At 41.3% G+C, this 21,124-nt stretch overlaps 3 protein-coding genes across 3 annotated transcripts in view; 2 read left to right on the forward strand and 1 right to left on the reverse strand.

Moving 5' to 3' along the window:
• dnah5l (dynein, axonemal, heavy chain 5 like) overlaps positions 1-5,956 on the forward strand; it is a 76,581-nt gene extending 70,625 nt beyond the window's left edge. Inside the window, exons 94-98 of the mRNA XM_037757683.1 lie at positions 961-1,149; positions 3,615-3,747; positions 3,840-4,048; positions 4,141-4,362; positions 5,342-5,956. Of these exons, the coding sequence (XP_037613611.1) occupies positions 961-1,149; positions 3,615-3,747; positions 3,840-4,048; positions 4,141-4,362; positions 5,342-5,575 (987 nt within the window). The 3' untranslated portion in view covers positions 5,576-5,956. The remainder of the gene's footprint in view (positions 1-960; positions 1,150-3,614; positions 3,748-3,839; positions 4,049-4,140; positions 4,363-5,341) is intronic.
• LOC119480982 (NACHT, LRR and PYD domains-containing protein 12-like) overlaps positions 1-21,124 on the forward strand; it is a 705,305-nt gene that overhangs the window by 116,753 nt on the left and 567,428 nt on the right. The window lies entirely within an intron of this gene.
• On the reverse strand, positions 9,588-17,850 carry cavin4b (caveolae associated protein 4b). The gene is made up of 2 exons (XM_037757669.1): positions 17,212-17,850; positions 9,588-11,851 (listed from the first exon to the last, which is right to left on the reverse strand). The coding sequence occupies exons 1-2, from the start codon at positions 17,572-17,574 to the stop codon at positions 11,279-11,281; spliced, it is 936 nt and encodes a 311-aa protein (XP_037613597.1). The 5' UTR covers positions 17,575-17,850; the 3' UTR covers positions 9,588-11,278.

Genomic DNA, 21,124 nt, shown 5'->3' on the forward strand with positions numbered 1-21,124 from the left:
CAAAGATTTTGCTGAGAACCTGTTAAATACGTGTTAACGTCACTGCTTCTGGTTCCTGGATCAGCGGTCTGTCCTTTGTTATGGTGGGATTCAATCAATTATTAGGTCATTATTAAAAACTAGTACTATCATATCACTGATCATAACTAGTATTATTATATTAATATTTACTGTTATCATTATTTATTTATGTACTACTTTTTGCCTGTTATTCAGTTTGCTCTTATTAGTGAGTAATAATAGTAATATCAGTAGCAGTATTAGCGGTAGCCTAGAAACTGAAAGTATGATCGCTACAACAGAGGAAGACATTTCACTTTACATTATATTATATTATACTATATCATACTATATTATATTATATTATACTATATTATATTGTATTATATTATATTATATTATATTATATTGTATTATATTATATTATATTATATTATATTATATTATATTATATTATATTATATTATACTATATTATATTATATTATACTATATTATATTGTATTATATTATATTATATTATATTATATTATATTATATTATATTATACTATATTATATTATATTATATTATATTATATTTTATTGTATTTTATTATATTTATTATACTATATTTTATTATATTATATTATAGTACACTATATTAGTTTATACTATATTATACTATATTATATTATATTATACTATATTATATTTTATTATATTTTATTATATTTATTATACTATATTTTATTATATTATATTATAGTACACTATATTAGTTTATATTATATTATATTATATTATATTATATTATATTACAGTTTTACGTTCACTAGTAGAGGGTTACAGGCCAGTCAGGCCAGGACCAATATGGCGCCCACATTGACGTATCGCTGCAACAGGCTGAAGCGTCCGATGCGGCGTCTACGTGTATATACAGTACGTCTGTGGCTTCAAACCTTTGGCTTCCTGTTTGCAGGTATTTGGGCTCCACCCCAACGCTGACATCACCTACCAGACCAACCTGGCCAACGAGACGCTCAGCACCATCATCAACATCCAACCGAAGGACAGCGGGGGCGGGGCCGGGGAGACCAGGGAGGCCAGCGTCCAGAGACTCGCCAGAGAGATGCTGGAGAAGCTCCCGCCTGACTATGTGGCGCACGAGGTGAGTGTTTAGTGAGCCGGGTGCAGTCCTGAACCGTCTCGGCCAACGCTTACAAACTGTACAAAGATGACATTAAAGTTTACCACAGCATTTCCACCAGCAGCTGGTAGAGATTCATACATACATAACAAGCAGCACGCCACTTATCCGTTCTAAATGAACCTTAAAGGAGATTAGTCCAGTATTTAATCCTCTTATCAACATGGGAGTGGACAAATATGCTGCTTTATGTAAATGTATGTATATACAGTATATATTATTGTAAATCAATGAACAACACAGATCAATGACAGATATTGATCCAGAAACCCTCACAGGTACTGCATTTAGCATAAACAATATGCTCCAATCATAACATGGCAAACTGCAGCTCAACAGGCAACAACAGCTGTCAGTGTGTCAGTGTGCTGACTTGACTATGACTTGCCCCAAACTGCATGTGATTATCATAAAGTGGGCATGTCTGTAAAGGGGAGACTCGTGGGTACCCATAGAACCCATTTACATTCACTGATCTGGAGGTCAGAGGTCAAGGGACACCTTTGAAAATGGACATGACAGTTGACAGTTTGGAGCGTTATTTAACCTCCTTCATGACCAGCTAGTCTGACCTGGTTGGTACCGATGGATTCATCAGGTTTTATAGTTTACTATGATTCCAGGATCGGACCTTTCTTCTGTCTTTGCTTCAGACTTTTTTCAGATTTGTTTTCGGAACTTTTGTCTGAATTTTTCGGACTTTTTATTTCAGACATTTTTTTGATAATTTTCGGTCGATACCGATGGATTCATCAGGTTTTTATAGTTTACTATGACATTTTTCAGACCTTTTTTTTTGACATTTTTCAGACGTTTTTTTGGAATTTTTTTAAAATATTTTTCTGACTTTTTTTCTGACATTTTTGTTTTTTTTAACATTTTTCTGATATTTTCAGATTTTTTTGGGAAAAATTTTTCTGGACTTTTTTTTTGTTTTTTTCAGACATTTTTCGTAACATTTTTTGGACATTGCTTTGGTTCACATATCTGGAGGTCAGAGGTCAAGAGACCTCTTTGAAAGTGGACATGACAGTTTTTCCTCGCCAAAAGTTAGCCTAAGTTTGGAGCGTTATTTAACCTCCTTCATGACCAGCTAGTCTGACATGGTTGGTACCGATGGATTCATCAGGTTCTCTAGTTTACTATGATACCAGGATCAGACTTTTCTTACGCCTTTTTCTCAGACTTATTTCGGACTTTTTTCAGATTTTTTTCAGACTTTTTCATAAGTTTTTTTGTCTTTTTTGACAATTGTTTTGACTTTTTTTTTAACTTTTTTTTAATATTTGTTTTTAACAATTTTCAGATTTTTTTCAGACTTTTATTTTAGATTTTTTTCAGAAATTTTTCATACATTTTTTTTTACTTTTTTTTGACAATCTTTACTTTCTTGGACATTTTTTTTTTTTTTTACAATTTTCAGATTTTTTTCAGACAATTTTCAGACTTTTTCAGACTTTTTTTGACAGGTTTCTGACTTTTTTTCTGATGTTTTTCAGACTTCTTATTGGACATTCTGACATTTTTTCGGACAAAACCCTCACACGTTCACATATCTGGAGGTCAGAGGTCAAGAGTCTTTTTTTGACAATTGTTTGACTTTTTTTTTACTTTTTTTACTTTTTTTTAATATTTGTTTTTAACAATTTTCAGATTTTTTTCAGACCTTTATTTCAGATTTTTTTCAGTAATTTTTTAGACGTTTTTTTTTACTTTTATTTGACAATCTTTTTACTTTCTTGGACATTTTTTTTTTTACAATTTTCAGATTTTTTTAGGACTTTTTTCATATGTTTTTTTAGACTTTTTTTGACAATCTTTTACCTTTTTTGGACATTTTTTTTAACAATTTTCAGATTTTTTCGGATTTTTTTTTTTTTTACAATTGTAGGACATTTTTCAAATTTTGGGGGACTTTTTGTAGACGTTTTTTGCAATTTTCAGATTTTTTCAAACTTTTTTTTCAGACTTTTTTTGACAGTTTTCAGACTTTTATTCTGATGTTTTTCAGACTTTATTGGACATTCTGACATTTCTTTGGACAAAAACCCTCACACGTTCACATATCTGGAGGTCAGAGGTCAAGAGACCTGAAATTGGACATGTCAGTTTTTCTTCGCCAAAATTTAGCATGAGTTTGGAGCGTTATTTAACCTCCTTCTCTACCAGCTAATGTGACGTGGTTGTAGTAGTATTATTATTATTATTATTATTAGTAGTAGTATTAGTAGTAGTAGTTGGATTCATCAGGTTCTGTAGTTTCAGGTGATACCAGGATCTCCACTCTAGCTTTAGATCTGACCTGAATCAGCTGATCAATCACAGTTTTACTTGTTGTATGAATTCTGCTGTTATGTTGTTATTAATTATTATTTAATAAGTTTCTCAGCAGAACTGTTGAGTAACTCTGAGTGTTTGTGTTGAAGGTCAAAGGTCAACTGCAGAAGATGGGTCCGCTTCAGCCAATGAACATCTTCCTGCGACAGGAAGTGGACCGCATGCAGCGAGTCATCAGCAGCGTACGGAGCACGCTCACCGACCTCAACCTGGCCATCGACGGTCAGTCACACACACACACACACACACACACACACACACACACACACACACACAGTAAGGTGGTGTGTTTGATGTTTGGCGTGTCGCTGCAGGCACCATCATCATGTCGGAGGACCTGCGTGACGCTCTCGACTGCATGTTCGACGCTCGCATCCCTCGCCTGTGGCTGCGGCTCAGCTGGCCGTCGGCGACGCTGGGCTTCTGGTTCAGCGAGCTGCTGGAGAGGAACCAGCAGCTCAGCAGCTGGATCGGCAACGGCCGACCCAACCAGTTCTGGCTCACCGGCTTCTTCAACCCACAGGTCGGCTCCGACTCGTCCAACGCAGAGAACTTGAGCTTAGAGGCGTTTGAGTCTCGTCCTGTCGTCTTTACGCCGTGTTGTTTTTCTCGAAGGGGTTTCTGACCGCCATGCGCCAGGAGACGACACGCTCCAACCTGTCCAGGGGCTGGGCCTTGGATACCGTCACCCTTAGCAACGACGTCACCAAGATGATGAGGGAGGATGTGTCGGCTCCGCCCCCAGAGGATGTGGGCGGGGTCTACATCTACGGCCTCTTCCTGGACGGGGCGGGTTGGGACCGACGCAGCACCAGACTCTCTGAGGCCCCGCCCAAGGTTAGCGTGCACGTGTGTGTGGGATTTTTAAGTAATAGTAAATTATAATAATAAATACAAAATTTGATCATAAATAATAAAATATAACAAAATAAAATGAGGGTAAAATAATGTAAAAAAAATAAAGCTAATATAATAAAAGTAAAAAATAAAAATGAAATAGTAAAACAATTATTTGATAATAATAAAATTATGTAAAAAAAATTATAATACATTAAAAATGTAATAGTAAAGAATAAAATGAAACAAAATAAATTCAAGATAAAATAATGTAATCACAAAATTCAAAAAGAATACAATAAAGAAAAAAAGAAAATATTAAAGAAAAGAAACATAAAAAAATAATAAATATAAAAATTATGAAGCTAATTTTCATTTGTGTAAAAAATATGAAATAATAAAATGATATGAAAAAAACTCTAAAATCATTAATAACAGAATAATGTAAATAAAATTATAGATCAATAAATATGAAATATGAAATATAAAAAAATAAAATAAAACAAAATAAAGTTAAGTTAAAATAATAAATAATTATTTAAAATTAATGAAATTATAAAAAAGAAATAATTTTGAAAATAATATAAAAAATACATTATAAAAACATGAATAAGAAAATATATCAATGAAAAAAATAATGAATTTATAATAATACATTAAAAATGTAATAGTAAATAATGTTAAAAGAAAATATTTAAAAAGAACACAGTAAGGAAAATATAAATTATTAAAGAAAATAAAAACATTAGAAAAATACTAAAATACTAAAATGATGAAAATAATTTGCATTTGTGTCAAAAGTATTAAATAATAAAATAATATAAAAACAATAGTAAAATATATTAATAACAAAATAATATAAATAAAATTGTAAATAATAAAGTAAATGAAAAGATGTGATGATAAAATGAAATAAGTGCTGATAAATAACACAATAATGAAATATAATATAATAACTGAGGATGCTCTCTCCTCTCAGGTCCTCTTCAGTCCCCTCCCCGTGGTCCACGTCTACGCCGTCAGCTCAGCCAACATGGCCGACAGTAAGCGGCAGCCCGGCGGCGGCGGGGCGGTCAGCCTGTACTTGTGTCCGGTCTATAAGAAACCGCGTCGGACCGACCTGAACTTCATCTTCTCTCTGCAGCTGAGGAGCGTTCAGCCGGCGGAGCACTGGACGCTGAGAGGCGCCGCGCTGCTCTGCGACTGCAAGTGATCCTCCGACTCTCAACCTTATTATGACCACGACTGTGGAGGATCAAATAGCAACGTTTCATTTTCACTTCATGCTCTTCAATAAGTTTTAGTCCCTCAAATAGCAAATAAATCACTAACAACTGTTAAATGTTTCAATATAATTCGTATTTCTGCTATTTATTATTTTGTTTTCTAAATGGTTTATAATCAGAAAAACACTCAGGTGACTTGTGTGATATTAGAAGGAATTTGGCGTTAATAACTCTACCTAACCTCCACTAAACTTTCCTTTGCTGCTTTACTTTCTCTTTAATTCCTAAAATCCAGACAGATGTTCTCTTGTCTTTGACGGTGATGATTTGTTGATTTGGTGAATTTTCTAATAAATGAATGAATCAAACTAAATGTAATGTCAGTTTTTTTAACTTTGTTTTTAAGAAGGTTAAACTCATTATTAATCTTCATCAAAACAAATGTGAAAGAAAGTTTAGCGATTGTAATAATTGTGTCTCTAAGAAGTTCTGAGTCCCATAAAGCACCTTTTAGATGAACTGGTTTATGTTTAGATAAGATTTAGAAAGAAATCCCTAGAAACTAATTCCCAGGTGAAGTGAATCAGCGACGCAGGGCCGGCGTAAAGAACAGGCCATATAGGCGGTCGCCTAGGGCGCCATCTTCTGGATGGCCGCTGGTCGCTCTCTAAAGGAAAAAATAGATAAATTAAAAAATGTATTGAAAAATAAATGCCAGTGGGCGTCCTTTCTCATTTTCTGCATTGATGTAACAAATTAATAAATAAATAAAGTTTTACTTTTTAAAGAAATTAGTGATGTTAAAACACGTTATCGAGTTTTTATCGTTTTAATAATTTGTTTTAACGCCACTAATTTCTTTAACATAATTGGCCTTTTAGAGGTTGAAGTGGGCTCAGTAATAAAGGCAGATATAAAAAGTAAAACTTTATTTCATTTGTTTCTAGGGACGCACCGATACCACTTTATCTCAGACCGAGCACGAGAACTTACACTTGGGTATCTCCGATACCGAGTACCGATACGAGTACTTCTCTGTGTCTAAAGACCCTCGTTAACAGCCAGCTGGAGGGTGTGAGCGACACACGGCAGGCTGGGGAGTCCCGCATACGAGGCGGTGCGCCGCCTTCGGCTCTAGGTCGGCTTGGAAAGGCTCGGGGCGAAGGTGCTTCCCGGGGCCATGGACAAAGCGTCACCGGGGCGGACTGTCCTCTGTGCGGCCCGACCGCCACGTTAAAGGTGCCAGGGGTCTGCGGCGATGTCGGCAACCCACCCGACCGGTCTTGAAACACGGACCAAGGAGTCTAACGCACGCGCGAGTCAGAGGGTGAAAGCAAAAACCCCCGGGTCGCAATGAAAGTGAGGGCCGACACACTGAGGTGGGATCCCGGGGAGGTGGAGTGTGAGTGTGAGCACGTGCCATAGGACCCGAAAGATGGTGACGAGAGGTTAACGTCACGCTGCCGTAAAGTGCCGTAAATCCCTATTTGTTACCTCAATGCAGAAAATGAGGGAGAGCGCCCACTGGAAACTATTTTTTATAAATTGTTGTTATTATTATTATATATATTTCTGCACTGAGGTAACAAATGAACAAATAAATAAAGTTTTGCTTTTTAATCTGCCCGGCTGCACTTATCTGTTAATGAAAGTGTAAATTGTCGTGAATCTAACTAAACTCTTTTAAGCCAACGATATCAGGGACCAATTATTAATTTATATTATAATAAATGTATAAATAAATAAATTATGAAAGTAAAAATCTAAATGTTTTGTCTTTAAACCTTTGTGATGTGTGTACAGTTGAACCCTAAACCTTCTTTCTTTATTGAAGTTCATTTTGAAGAATACCATCAGAGTGATTCATAAAGATTCATCAACAAGGAGAAAAAATAAAGTCAATAAAAATCCTAAAAAGAAGAAATACAGTTATTATTATTCATTATATTCAGAAGAATCCAGACTTGAGTGTCGTTCTCTTCATTTAAATCACTTAAACATTGTAGGGACCTCACGAGACAAAGAGCGGCCTAGAGCAGAGCTTAGGAGTAAGCCTAAGAAACCGGCCTACATGGGTGATTTAAAGCCTGATAACAGAACAAAGACTAAACCGCCAGCTCATGAAATCTCGCGTCTTCACGCGAGATCTCAGTTGAATCCAAACGGGAGCAGCCCCATTGGATGAGGCTAATAGGAAATGTGGGGTCTTTCCGGGGAAACGCCCACTATTCTCACAGGAGATATAGGCACGCTCACCTGAATCTCAGCCCTTTCCACTGCGACTCACGCTGCTACAGGAGGTACCCAACGCTGCTACAGGAGGTACCCAACGCTGCTACAGGAGGTACCCAACGCTGCTACAGGAGGTACCCAACGTTGCTACAGGAGGTACCCAACGCTGCGGCGTTCACCTTAAGACTCGAGCCACATTCTCTGACCTCGCTGGACGAGTTTAAGATAATGTTGTGTCCATCAGACTTTGATCCACATCCCTGCAGAAGGAAGACTACAGCCCGGCTTCACCAAGGAAGCCGAGGACAACCGCTCTTCATCAGAGGAAACGAGCGCACCGCCTTTCCTTCATTTCTGGCTGCTTCCCCCTCCGCTGCCACACGGAGGTCCAGCCTGCCGTTCATCAGCTGACGAGCTCCATAACGGCCCGTTATTGTCCGAGCCAGCGCGACGCCGCCGGACCAATTAACGACGATCTACTCCACTATCGCTCCGAAGAAGCGATCCAAGTAAGAGGCTTGTGTCTGGGCAGAGACTAGTGAGATTGTATATTCCAATAAGTTAATAACTATTGTTGATTTATCCTGAACGTACGGACCGCCGAGTCCGTCTGTTGGTTTTGTTTATTTAACTTGCTTTGCTTGTTTATGTTGCTTTGTTTACTATTGCTGACTGTCTGATTACTGTGTGCTCCTTGTGTTAGCTCCTGCCAAACGTGAAGATCTGTAGCTGTAGTTTATTATTAAAAGACCAGTGCACGGCTGACTAACGTGAGTATCTGAGTAATAATAACCCAGCTAGTACATCTCCCGCGCGGCAGTTAGGATTCCTGCTGCTGCGGGGTTTACTGTTTACTGTTTACTGTTTACTGTGTTATTGGTGACTACTGTGTTATTGGTGACTACTGTGTGCGCCCCGCCGTGGGTTTTCCTTGAAAATCTCTTTGTGCTGCACCAGAGCGTCTCGGTTTCCCTCTCTTTCTCTTTCATCGACCGCGTGGGACTTAAACCTCCCGTTCGTACGCAGTCGGTGATTTCCGTAACTCCTCCCTCGTGACGTAACCACTTACGTGGTGACGTCGCCTCGGGGTTTCCCTAACTCCTCCCTCACGTGACGTAACCGCTTACGTAGTGACGCCACTGTGAGCTTCCCCTCTTGCTCCTCCTCTCTCTCTCGCACACACACACCCCTCTCACAACATACCAACCTCTCTCTCTCTCTCTCACTTTGTGTTTTGTTTAATTCTAGTTTAGTGCTTAGAGCTGCATTGTAGGACATCCATTTGTTTATTAAGTGTTGTTAATTAGTAATTACTGTTGTGATAAATATTGATTTAGATTAATGTTGTTAGAGTGTTTATTATTGATTGAGATCACTATATTTAAATAAATGGTCTTATTTTAAATAGCAGTTGTCTGTGTTTATTGTGCATTCATATTGTAATAACAGCTGGTTATGAGAGTTAGTGCTCGGATTCACCCTTCGCTATTCACCTCCTAAGTGTAAAGTAGTGTTAAAATACTGGCCTTTGGAGGGAATATATCCCTTTTGAGACTGGATTAACGTTTTGGTTATTGGTCCCTGATTCCAGGGTGGTGCCCCGTTCATTATTAATGTTGATTAATAATTCTTATTAATAATAATAATTCTATGAATATTATTTATTAAATTAGCTAATAACCAAACCTGTTCCATTTGTAAATCCCTTACAACATGAAGCTTGAAGTCATCATGTATTAACAGTATGAACTGGAGAGCAGACGTCACTCTGGTTAGACATTACTCAACGGGAACTTTTATTTTCATCAATCAAACACAAACCTGCTTTAATGTGATATCTATGTGACACTCTACAGCCATGCAGTCACTCACTAACACATCCTAAAGACTCCAACAGTCTGTAAACATCAGTTAGAGGTTTGATTACAGAAGAAACATCAGCAACAGTTAACCTCCTAAGAAAGCTGCTTTATCTCCAACTGTTACTGTCGGTGTGTTAACGTACGCTAAAATACAACAACGGGTTTTATGCTTTGCTCTAAAATGAAATAACTATTTTAAAACGGGGAAATTAACAATAAATAAGTAAAACAGTGAAGTCTAAAGATTTGGAGGGAACTCCTGCTCCAAAATAAAACTACTCAGTTTACGCAAAAAGTTAATTTCCTTCAAAATAAATCAGTAATTGTTATCGCTAAGGCTAACGCTGAAGCTACGAGACTGTTCTCGCCGTACAACTTTATACAATACACCTTTTTAATATGAATGAATCCGTTATTTAGATGTTTATTAATATATTAACCTGGACTTCCATAGACGTATTTTACTTTACGCCTTCACATACCGGGGGCGGTTTAATCGCACGTCAATACATATTTTAGAACTGTTTTTGTTACCAGTACTTTCACACAGAACGTGAATATTACGCTGCTCAAAAAGCAACGTACTTTTTTTCAGAATAAGGTTGATTTTTCTGAGGCTATATTTATGAAACAACAACAACAACACGGAGGCTCCGTAGTCCGAACCAAGACGGCAAACTTTATAACTCTTTCAACCTCGACAAAGGCCGCGCGGACCAGAATCGGAACCCACGAATTGCGTTAACTCACAAAAACTCTCGCGAGACTCGCTGCCCGACGACCTATCCTAACCTCAACTATTCCAGGTCGATGCCTAACCCTAACCATCTCGGGAGAGTTTTTCAAATCGTGGATTACCTTCTAGACTCGACCGCATACTAGATTGACTCTATCCGTTCTTCCCTTTCACAATAAAAGCCCTAGACATATAAGTTTCTGGATTCCGCATTTCCGTGTGGTTTATTCATCCCGTGTGTAAAGGCCTTAAGGCGGGTAAAGACTTTCTAAAACACTCATTTTAAATCTGCCTAAGGACCCAGGACTTGAATCAGGACGGGTTCAAACATTTGGACCTCCAACAGCCTCCAAACACAAACTAGATCTTTCCTCTCTGTTACATCCACTTTATTGAGTTTTTAACCTTTTAACTTTAATCATTTCACTGAGTGCGAACCTCTGAATGGTTTTAGCTCTCCAAACATCACACAGAACCGAACGTACCACAACCCCGTTACAGCGTCATCATCCAACGTTTCAACCTCCCTAACATGCAAAAACAAGTGAACAGCAGCGGCGTGATGAAGGGGTTAAAGTTCTGAACTCTGGACACATTTATGTCCCAAAGTCTTCATATATATATATATTTGCTGATTTGATAGTGAATGTCCAGAACACACGTGACTGCATGTGAAATAACCTGAGTGGTTTCAGGGATCTTGATGTTCAGTCAGATTGGATCTGTGACCGGCGTGTTCTCTGCTCACTTCCTTCAACAACGTTCAAACAAAATGTTCATCTTCATTATTATCAACCCTTAAAAACTTCTTCCTCTGTGGTCCAAAGAAAACGGCCCAGATCTCGTCACGGTCTCGTAGTTTACGATAGCTGCTTCATGTCGTACATCGGCACCTCGGACTCGTCCGCCTTGCCCTCATCGTCGGCCGCCTTGGCGGCGTCTGGGCTGCCCTTGCGTCCCTTGGGAGGAGGGACGGGCGCGGCTCCCTCCGCGGCGCCCTCGGCTCCTTCCTGGCCCTCCGCCACAGTTCTCTCCTTCTTCAGGTTGAGCTTGGCCGGGACGCTCTTGCTGATGGTGTCCTTCAGCCTCTCGCCCGACTGCTTCAGCCTCTCGCCGGACTGGCGGATTTTCTCGCGCCTCTCGGCCGTCACGATGCGCTCGCCGAACTTGTTGACCTTGGTGCCCAGGTTGTCGCGGGTCTTGCTCATGTTCTCCTTGGAGAAGGTGGCTTTGAAGCTCTCGATGCGCGTCAGCCCCGACTTCTTCATGCGGCCGGCCGACGAGGAGTCGGCCTCCTCCACCACCATGTACTCTTCGTCCGACTCTGGAGGGAGCTCAAACTTGTCCGGTTCCACCTCGGCTCTGGCGCCGGTGCTGCTGCCGGGTTCTGCTGGCTCATTGCCTGGTGTGACAGCCTTCACCTCCTGGTCACCCTGAAGGAGGAGAACACAGAACAGTGTGAACCTGGGAGAACATCATGATCACACGAGTCCTCTTTAGGGGGAGATAACGGGTCAACAGTAGATGTCACATAGAGGTGGTGAACATCATCTGAAATCTGGAAACCTGAAGATGAATTTGAGATGCTGCTCAGCACTGAGGGTTAAGTTGTTCTAGTCATAAATCAGAAATAGAACATTATGATTTTTAAATTTAACCATTTTATACCATTGGAGAATTTATAAAAATGATCATTAAGACACCAAGATCTTGAGGAACACCATAGAAGAAGACATGTTGTGATTTGGGATCAAAAACTTTTGACATTTTGGAGATTTCTGCATTTTTTCGGCGATTGGATGGCGAGCAGAAACTCCCTTATTGTCAATCTAGATAGGAAAGCCATCCATCCTCTGAATGCTCTAGGTCTCTAGTCTGATCCATCCATCCTCTGAATGCTCTAGGTCTCTAGTCTGATCCATCCATCCTCTGAATGCTCTAGGTCTCTAGTTTGATCCATCCATCCTCTGAATGCTCTAGGTCTCTAGTCTGATCCATCCATCCTCTGAATGCTCTAGGTCTCTAGTCTGATCCATCCATCCTCTGAATGCTCTAGGTCTCTAGTCTGATCCATCCATCCTCTGAATGCTCTAGGTCTCTAGTCTGTGGCTGTAAAGTTTCATGAGGCTGTGATTATGATAGAGGTCATCACAAGGTCATTTTATACAGAGAGGTCAATGAAATGTCTCCTATGGGGACTAACATCATCACACATAAATACAGTTGATCTCATTGGATCCACCAGAGTCTCAGCATTATTTAGCCTCCATGGTTGGTACCAATGGATTCCTTAAGTTTTCTAGTTTCATATGATCTCTGTAGCTTCCCTCCAGCTCTAAAACTGAACCTGCTACAGCCTCTGAAAGTCAGTAAAGTCGGTTGGGATCGCCATGCCGTGCATTACATTTAAAAACAGCCTGTTTTTGTTCTTAGTCAGATGGACAGAGTTTAATTGTTGATGTCAGGGTTAAATCTGTCTCTGGTTAAAGTGTGTCATGTAGACTTTAGCTGGTAGCGTGCGGGCCTTGTTCCTGCCTCCATAAATAAACCGCAGCACCTGTTTGTGCAGCTCAGCGCTCGGCTGCAGGAAGCTAAACATATCAGCCAGCCGCAGCGTACGGAGAGAAGCTGGATCGCTTTCAGCTTCAGGCCACGTCATGCTTCAGTCTGTAACTGAACTATCGGGTTACACCGAGCATGAAATGTTCCGGCTGCAGACCAGAACAACTGCAGCATTTCCACAAGAGAACACAGTTACCCAAAAACAAGCAGAAGCCTGAAAAGGTAAAGAAACACCACATGACCACCGGTCATTGGCTGCAGCGTATTTAGTGTTTCTGGTCCTAAAACTATCCACCAAAGTACATGTGTGGCAAAAGTCAGATTAGTGACACCCAGTTTCACTCACTCTTCATGATGTTCAGCAGTGTAAAGAGACAGTTTTCTACATTTTGATCTACATTTGTAGTGAAATGTGAGCTGGACGGACGGCCAAAGTGAGAAAATGTAAGAAAGCTGTTCATTTTCCTGTCATCTGAGGAATTTGACATTTTTCTGGATCAGTCGTTGATGAAATCCACAAAGTTGAATTAACATTCATCATAGTTAGCTAACGGGATCATCAGGCTCTTTGATTACATGCATCATAGGCGCTATATGACACCCGATAGACAGGCTGACATTTGCAAAGCTTTGACCGTCATGACTGAGCTGCACAGCAGGAAGCATGCAGCAGTCTGCTAACACACCCAGCAGCTCCTCTGAAGCTCGCTAACTAACACGTTTGTGTCTTGTTGGTTTAATCTGTGCCGGTACAGACTAAACCCTGAGTTCACTGACTATCTGGTACTCCAACTATAGTCGCAGATACCGCACAGAAGTACTGTGAAATACATCCATCACATAACTCCTCCCAAGGCTGCATTCACTCCAGATCAGGCGTTGTGTGGCGGTGTGGAGTCCCTCACAAGTTTATTCAAGTCTGCTATTAGTATACTGCTTTTAAACTTCAAATAAGAGAGTATACGTTCAGATTACTTCTTATGAGATGAACTTAACAACATTATTCTTAAGTATACTTGGCTTATACCGACAAGAATACTGACAAATATAAGTATATTTGGCTAAGTACTACAAGTTAACTTTAAGAAAACTCACAAGTATACTTGCAGTAAAAACTACTAAACTAGTAGTTTACTGAAAGTGTTCTTTAAAGTGTACTTTCATAAACTAAAAAGAGAGCTACACGTTTATAATTAGTAAACTAACAGTGTGCCGTTGTAGTATAGTTCATATTATAGTTGCGGTTAGCACTGTCGCCTCACAGCAAGAGGTTCGCAGGTTTGGAACCCTTCTCTGGAGTTTGCATGTTCTCCCCGTGTTAGCGTGGGTTTACTCCGGGTTCTCCGGTTTCCCCCCACAGTCCAAAGACTTACAGGTTAGGTTAATTGGGTTTTCTCCGGGTTCTCCGGTTTCCTCCCACAGTCCAAAGACATGCAGGTTAGGTTAACTAGGTTTACTCCGGGTTCTCCTGTTTCCTCCCACAGTCCAAAGACATGTAGGTTAGGTTCACTAAGTTTACTCCGGGTTCTCCTGTTTCCTCCCACAGTCCAAAGACATGCAGGTTAGGTTAACTGGGTTTACTCCGGGTTCTCCGGTTTCCCCTCACAGTCCAAAGACTTACAGGTTAGGTTAATTGGGTTTACTCCGGGTTCTCCTGTTCCCTCCCACAGTCCAAAGACTTACAGGTTAGGTTAATTGGGTTTACTCCGGGGTTCACAGGTTTCCCCCAACAGTCCAAAGACTTACAGGTTAGGTTAACTGGGTTTACTCTGAGTTCTCCGGTTTCCTCCCACAGTCCAAAGACATGCAGGTTAGGTTAAGTGGGTTTACTCCGGGTTCTGCGGTTTCCCCCCACAGTCCAAACACATGCAGGTTAGGTTAATTGGGTTTACTCCGGGTTCTCCGGTTTCCTCCCACAGTCCAAAGGCCGGCAGGTTAGGTTAATTGGGTTTACTCCGGGTTCTCCACTTTCCCCCCACAGTCCAAAGACTTACAGGTTAGGTTAATTGGGTTTACTCCGGGTTCTCCTGTTCCCTCCCACAGTCCAAAGACATGCAGGTTAGGTTAATTGGGTTTACTCCGGGTTCTCCTGTTCCCTCCCACACTCCAAAGACATGCAGGTTAGGTTAATTGGGTTTACTCCGGGTTCTCCTGTTTCCTCCCCGAGTCCAAAGACATGCAGGTTAGGTTAATTGGGTTTACTCCGGGTTCTCCTGTTTCCTCCCCGAGTCCAAAGACATACAGGTTAGGTTAACTGGGTTTAACCTATTCACTACCAGTGATACCAACTTTCGGTCTTTTACAAGTTTCAAAACTCAGTGTTACATTTCTGTCACCTCAACAAAGTATTAAATACGCAGTCCTGTCAGAAAAGTTCAGACGTTTATCCACTACTTGAGTTTATTTGTGACTTGAGCTTGAAGGCCTTTCTGCTCCGTTAAACTGTGGGCAGAGAGATCAAAGGTCATGAGCCCACCTGACCCCGTGACATCACTGAGAGGACTTCCTCCATCAGTCTAATCCGTCAGAACGAACCAAACCGTGACACGCAGCGTGTTTGCAGCTAACGACATGATTTACAAGCGTCGTCCAGGAGACGGTCGTGGGCTAATCCAGAGAGAGGGAGAGAGAGAGAGAGAGAGAGAGAGAGAGAGAGCAGACAGCTATATTAGGAGATGGTGGAGGTTCAGACTCAGAATAACCTGGTCCGTCAGCGCTCAGCTGGCACAGTCACTTACAGTAGAGACACCACCCAGCAGCTCTGCTCACTGATCACACTCATTTGTTTTATTAGTCGGGTAAAAAGAAGAAGGAAATCTGAAGCATCTATAAACAACAACGTCTTTATTCCATGAAAATCTTAGTTTCATGGTTTAGTCAACAATCTTTCCGTGATCTGAACCACGCCGTAACTGCCACGTGCACATAATGTGAAAAAGGGAGAATTTGAAAACACGTGGCCGTAATGAAACCGTTTTCCGGAGGCACTTATTTGTTAATAAAAAGTCATGAAACTGACTAAACACTTTTAAGCAAACAATAAGCAACCAATTGTTTATTTATATTATAATTAGGGCTGTCAAAGTTTACGCAATAACCTCAATGAAAAATGTGTGATGAATCATGATTAAATATTTTATTCGATTGACAGCCGTAGTTTTTATCTGACGAAATATTCCGCTTCAATCCATATTTGTTGGCGTTTAGCCTTTCAAAAACAACATTTTCACTGCAGTCAAAAACTGTTTGCTCACACACTGACGGGTTATGAAGCTCAGTTTTAAAGCTAGAGTGAAGATACTGGTATCATAGTAAACTAGAGAACCTGATGAATCCATCGGTACCAACCATGTCAGACTAGCTTGTAGTGAAGGAGGTTAAATAACGCTCCAAACTTACACTAAACTTCTTGGTTTTCCTGGTTTAGTCACTAGCTGAAAGATCTTTCCCTGATCTGAGCCACACCGTAGCTGCCACATGCTGATAATGTAAAAAAAAAAGGTAGAATTTTAAAACACTTGGCCATAATGAAACCATTTTGAGTTCTCCGATGATCTGAACGCACGCAAGACACGAACACGGGAATCTTTCCCATCTGTGCCTTCCATCCCAAAAGACATCAACACAGCACTGGTGTGTCAAACAACGTATATCGCCAAGAAGTGAAAGTCAATAGTTTGTTCCGTTGCGACATCAGCGGCCAGCAGCACAGCTACGCTTCCACCGTAAATTATTCCTACTCTATTGTCATATTCTACAGAAATGTCCTGTGACGAACAATAAAATATTATAAACATAACAAGCTTTTTCAGTCCAAAATGGCGACAGCAAACACCAGTTTCGTCTCTTTGATATCACACCAGAGCGTGTTACAGACTCGCCTGTCCACCAGTTTTGCCTCGCCGAGGCGTGAATGTTACACGCACGTATGAAGCTGCAGTTCCAGCAGGAGGCGAAAAAAACACTTATTAGATTTAGGAAAAACCTGAACTCACAAGCTCCTCCTCTGCGATGCCTCTAGAGCGGACTAACACAGCTGATACCGGCGGTTCAACTAGCGCGAGTAAAGCGAGGGGAAAGTTCCCTTCTCTCATGGTGCACAGCATCAGAAGTAGATGTTACAGGACATTCAGTCATGTTGCTACAGGTTAGCCTGATGCTCTTTAGCGATCCGTTAGTCAGAACCTCAAAGGTCCGTTTCTACTGGTCGTAAAGTATCTGTGGGCCTTACCTGATAAATGACCACCCTGAACTTGTTCTTGGCCAGGAGGTCACCCTGCGTGGCCTCCACCTTCTTCACCCTGACGTTCTGGTTCTCCACGCGCACCCTGACGTCCTTGATGTGGCGGCTGACCTTGCGCGTTTTCTCCAGCAGCCGGTCGACGGTGGAGCTGGTGTTGGCGTGGTCGCTGGTGAGCTTGACGACGTCCGTCTGGATGGTCTTCACCGTGCTCTCCAGCTCCAGCTGACGCTGTTCCATGCGCTGCTGCGTGGTCTGGACGCTGTCCATGAGGCCCGCCACGCGATCCAGCAGCGCCATGACGCTACCCATGTCGTCTCCGCCGCCCGTCGGCATGCCCGGTTTGTCTGTCATGCTCGCTGCTTGGTAGGTTGACCGTTAGATCCCAGTGATCCAAGAAGAGGAGGGTGGACGAAGAGGAGGGTGGACGAAGAGGAGCTCCGCGAAGTCTTGAGATTTTGATGAAGAAAAGAAGGTCAAAGCCACGGAAAGGAGAAGGAGTGTTGAGGCATCGGGGGATCTGGAGAAAGAGAGGGAGTACGAGGGAGGAGGAATAGAAAGCTCCTCTCTGGAAGGAGGACAGGAGGAGGACAGGAGGACCGGATCACCCCTTTACTACTGGAGGATGACCCTGAAACTGGTCAGATCAACTGATAGACTCCACCCTGCTAGGGGGGGAGGGAGGGAGGGAGGGAAGGAGGGAGCGAGGGAGGGAGGGGTGAGGCTAAAAAAAGAGTTGAGAGTATCAGAGAGTTTAAACAAATCAATGTTTTAACAATAAGGTGGTCGATTTTAAAGTGACCAGACTAAATATAAATAAACTAAAGAGGAGATTATTCCAACTCTTATTCATGAAGAGGTCATGATTGACTTCTGAGAACCGCTGAACTCCACCAACTAGGCGTCAGTCAGAGAACCGCTGAACTCCACCAACTAGGCGTCAGTCAGAGAACCGCTGAACTCCACCAACTAGGTGTCAGTCAGAGAACCGCTGAACTCCACCAACTAGCCGTCAGTCAGAGAACCGCTGAACTCCACCAACTAGGCGTCAGTCAGAGAACCGCTGAACTCCACCAACTAGGCGTCAGTCAGAGAACCGCTGAACTCCACCAACTAGGCGTCAGTCAGAGAACCGCTGAACTCCACCAACTAGCCGTCAGTCAGAGAACCGCTGAACTCCACCAACTAGCCGTCAGTCAGAGAACCGCTGAACTCCATTAACTAGGCGTCAGTCAGCGAACCGCTGAACTCCATTAACTAGGCGTCAGTCAGCGAACCGCTGAACTCCACCAACTAGGCGTCAGTCAGAGAACCGCTGAACTCCACCAACTAGCCGTCAGTCAGAGAACCGCTGAACTCCACCAACTAGGCGTCAGTCAGAGAACCGCTGAACTCCACCAACTAGCCGTCAGTCAGAGAACCGCTGAACTCCACCAACTAGGCGTCAGTCAGAGAACTCTAAGACGATATTGGAGGAATGTGTGTGTAAAGGAGGGAGATGGATAAAGAGCGACATGGATCTGGCTCTGTGTTCTCTGCTGCTATAAATACCGGGAGGGTAAAGTGACTCCCTGCACCTCTTTGGGAGACGAGTGTATTAAAAGGAATGGAAACCCCCCTCCCATCTATTCCTCCGTCACCCGTCTATCAGCCATCACCTTTTCACTTCTTCTGTCTTAATCCCCCCCGCCCCCCCCCCCCCCACACCCACCTCCAGGTTTAGACTTTTCTGGCCTCCAAATCAACGGCTAGGTTTCAAAAAAGAATTCCTCTTGTGAACACTCGCCATCAGACGCCATGTTTGTTAGTTACTGGAGCCAGATAGTCTGAATTTGGGCAGATGGGGGGGGGGGGGCGTACTCGCCAACCTTGAGGCCTTTAAAATAGGGAGGATCTCAAAACCAACATTAGAGTTACAGAGACTTTGTTTCCTGCATTCTGGTGACTTTTAAAGAATGAAAATAACTAAATAATAAGTTCACTGCAACTTTAATTTAACTTTTAAATCTCTGGAAAGAGAACTGAATATTCTCTCCTCTGGTGTGAATCTCTAGTAGAAACTAATATTCAGCACTTTTTATTATTTTTTTTGCCCCTGCTTGAGTATTTCTTTCAGATAGTATTCTCTGACGACGGCACCGAAACCCAAACTGTGACTTGAATCTCAGAGAATTTCTTTTTTTTTGTTTTCAAATGTATGACTTAAAAATTTTAGAATATTCAATTTCTTTCTTGAAAATGTGTGACTTTATTCTCTGAGAATTTCCGAGTTTACTTTTTTTTTTTACAAATTTATGAGTTTATAATCTCAGAGAATATTCATTTTTTTTCTCGTAAACTTGTGACTTGAATCTCACAGAATTTCATTTTTTTTTCGCGAATGTATGACTTTAAAATTTCAGAGAAGATTCTATATTTTTTTTAGGTAAATTTGTGACTTTATTCTCTGAGAATTTCCGAGTTTACTTTTTTTTTTTTACAAATTTATGAGTTTATAATCTCAGAGAATATTCTTGTTTCCTTTCTTGTAAACTCGTATATTGAATCTCAGAAAATGACAGGTTTTTTTTCCACAAATGTCTGACTTTTCAAAGTTAGAGAATATTTTATTTATTTCATGTAAATTTGTGACTTTATTCTCTGACAATTTTTTTTTTTTTCTTTTTACAAATTTATGAGTTTATAACCTCAGAGAAACTCTTAAATTTACCGCTTTAATCTTCGATAACATCCGATATTAGTAGGTAGACAGGTAAGAAGACAGGTAGGTAGACAGGTAAGAAGACAGGTAGATAAACAGGTAGGTAGACAGGTTGGTAAACAGGTAAGTGGACAGATAGGTAGACAGGTAGGTAGACAGGTAGGTTGACAGGTAAGTAGACAGGTAAGTAGACAGGTAGGTTGACAGGTAAGTAGACAGGTAGGTAGACGGGTAGATAAACAGGTAGGTAGACAGGTTGGTAAACAGGTAAGTAGACAGATAGGTAGACAGGTAGGTAGACAGGTAAGTAGACAGGTAGGTTGACAGGTAAGTAGACAGGTAGGTAGACGGGTAGATAAACAGGTAGGTAAACAGGTAAGTAGACAGGTAGGTAGACAGGTAGATAAACAGGTAGATAGACAGGTATGTAGACAGGTAGGTAGACAGGTAGGTAGACAGGTAGGTAGACAGGTAAGTAGACAGGTAGGTAGACAGGTAAGTAGACAGGTAGGTAGAAAGGTAAGTAGACAGGTAGGTAGACAGGTATGTAGACAGGCAGATAAACAGGTAGATAAACAGGTAGGTAGACAGGTAAGTAGACAGGTAGGTAGACAGGTAGGTAGACAGGTAAGTAGACAGGTAGATAAACAGGTAGGTAGACGGGTAAGTAGACAGGTAAGTAGACAGGTAAGTAGACAGGTAGATAAACAGGTAGGTAGACGGGTAAGTAGACAGGTAGGTAGACAGGTAAGTAGACAGGTAGGTAGACAGGTAAGTAGACAGGTATGAGGCCGTTGTTATTTAAATTCAGAGACATGGAAGATAATCTTTGGCTAGATAAGGTTGGTGTAAAAGCCAAAGGACTCTATATTATTATTATTATTATTATTATATATATGTATATATATATATATATTCTTCAGACCGTTAACATCCAAAGTTCTGAAGGTTTCATCACAGAACTGTCTGGATACCTATTGGCTGACGACTCCTTTGCTTTTGCGCCCATAGTCAGCGTCCTGTCACAGGTGAATCTTAGTGACCTTGAAAGTTCAGATAACCTTCAGAACCCTGGAGGGGTCCGATGATCAGAACCTCCAGAACACAGAGGATGAGGAGGAGAGAGGGTGTGAGGAAGGAGACGAGGTGGGAAGGGGACTCCCCCGCTGTCTATAAACCCTCCGCCAGCTGCTGCCTACAATT

This window comes from Sebastes umbrosus, chromosome 21 (genome assembly GCF_015220745.1).
Source record: "Sebastes umbrosus isolate fSebUmb1 chromosome 21, fSebUmb1.pri, whole genome shotgun sequence".
NCBI classification, from domain to species: domain Eukaryota; kingdom Metazoa; phylum Chordata; class Actinopteri; order Perciformes; family Sebastidae; genus Sebastes; species Sebastes umbrosus.

Bases quoted from the DNA above. Each gene is read 5' to 3' on its own strand.
- cavin4b (XM_037757669.1), bottom strand. From the start codon at position 17,574: ATGACAGACAAACCGGGCATGCCGACGGGCGGCGGAGACGACATGGGT. The intron at 11,852-17,211 runs GTAAGGCCCACA...CTCCTCCTTCAG, and splicing joins TCAGGGTGGTCATTTATCAG to GGTGACCAGGAGGTGAAGGC.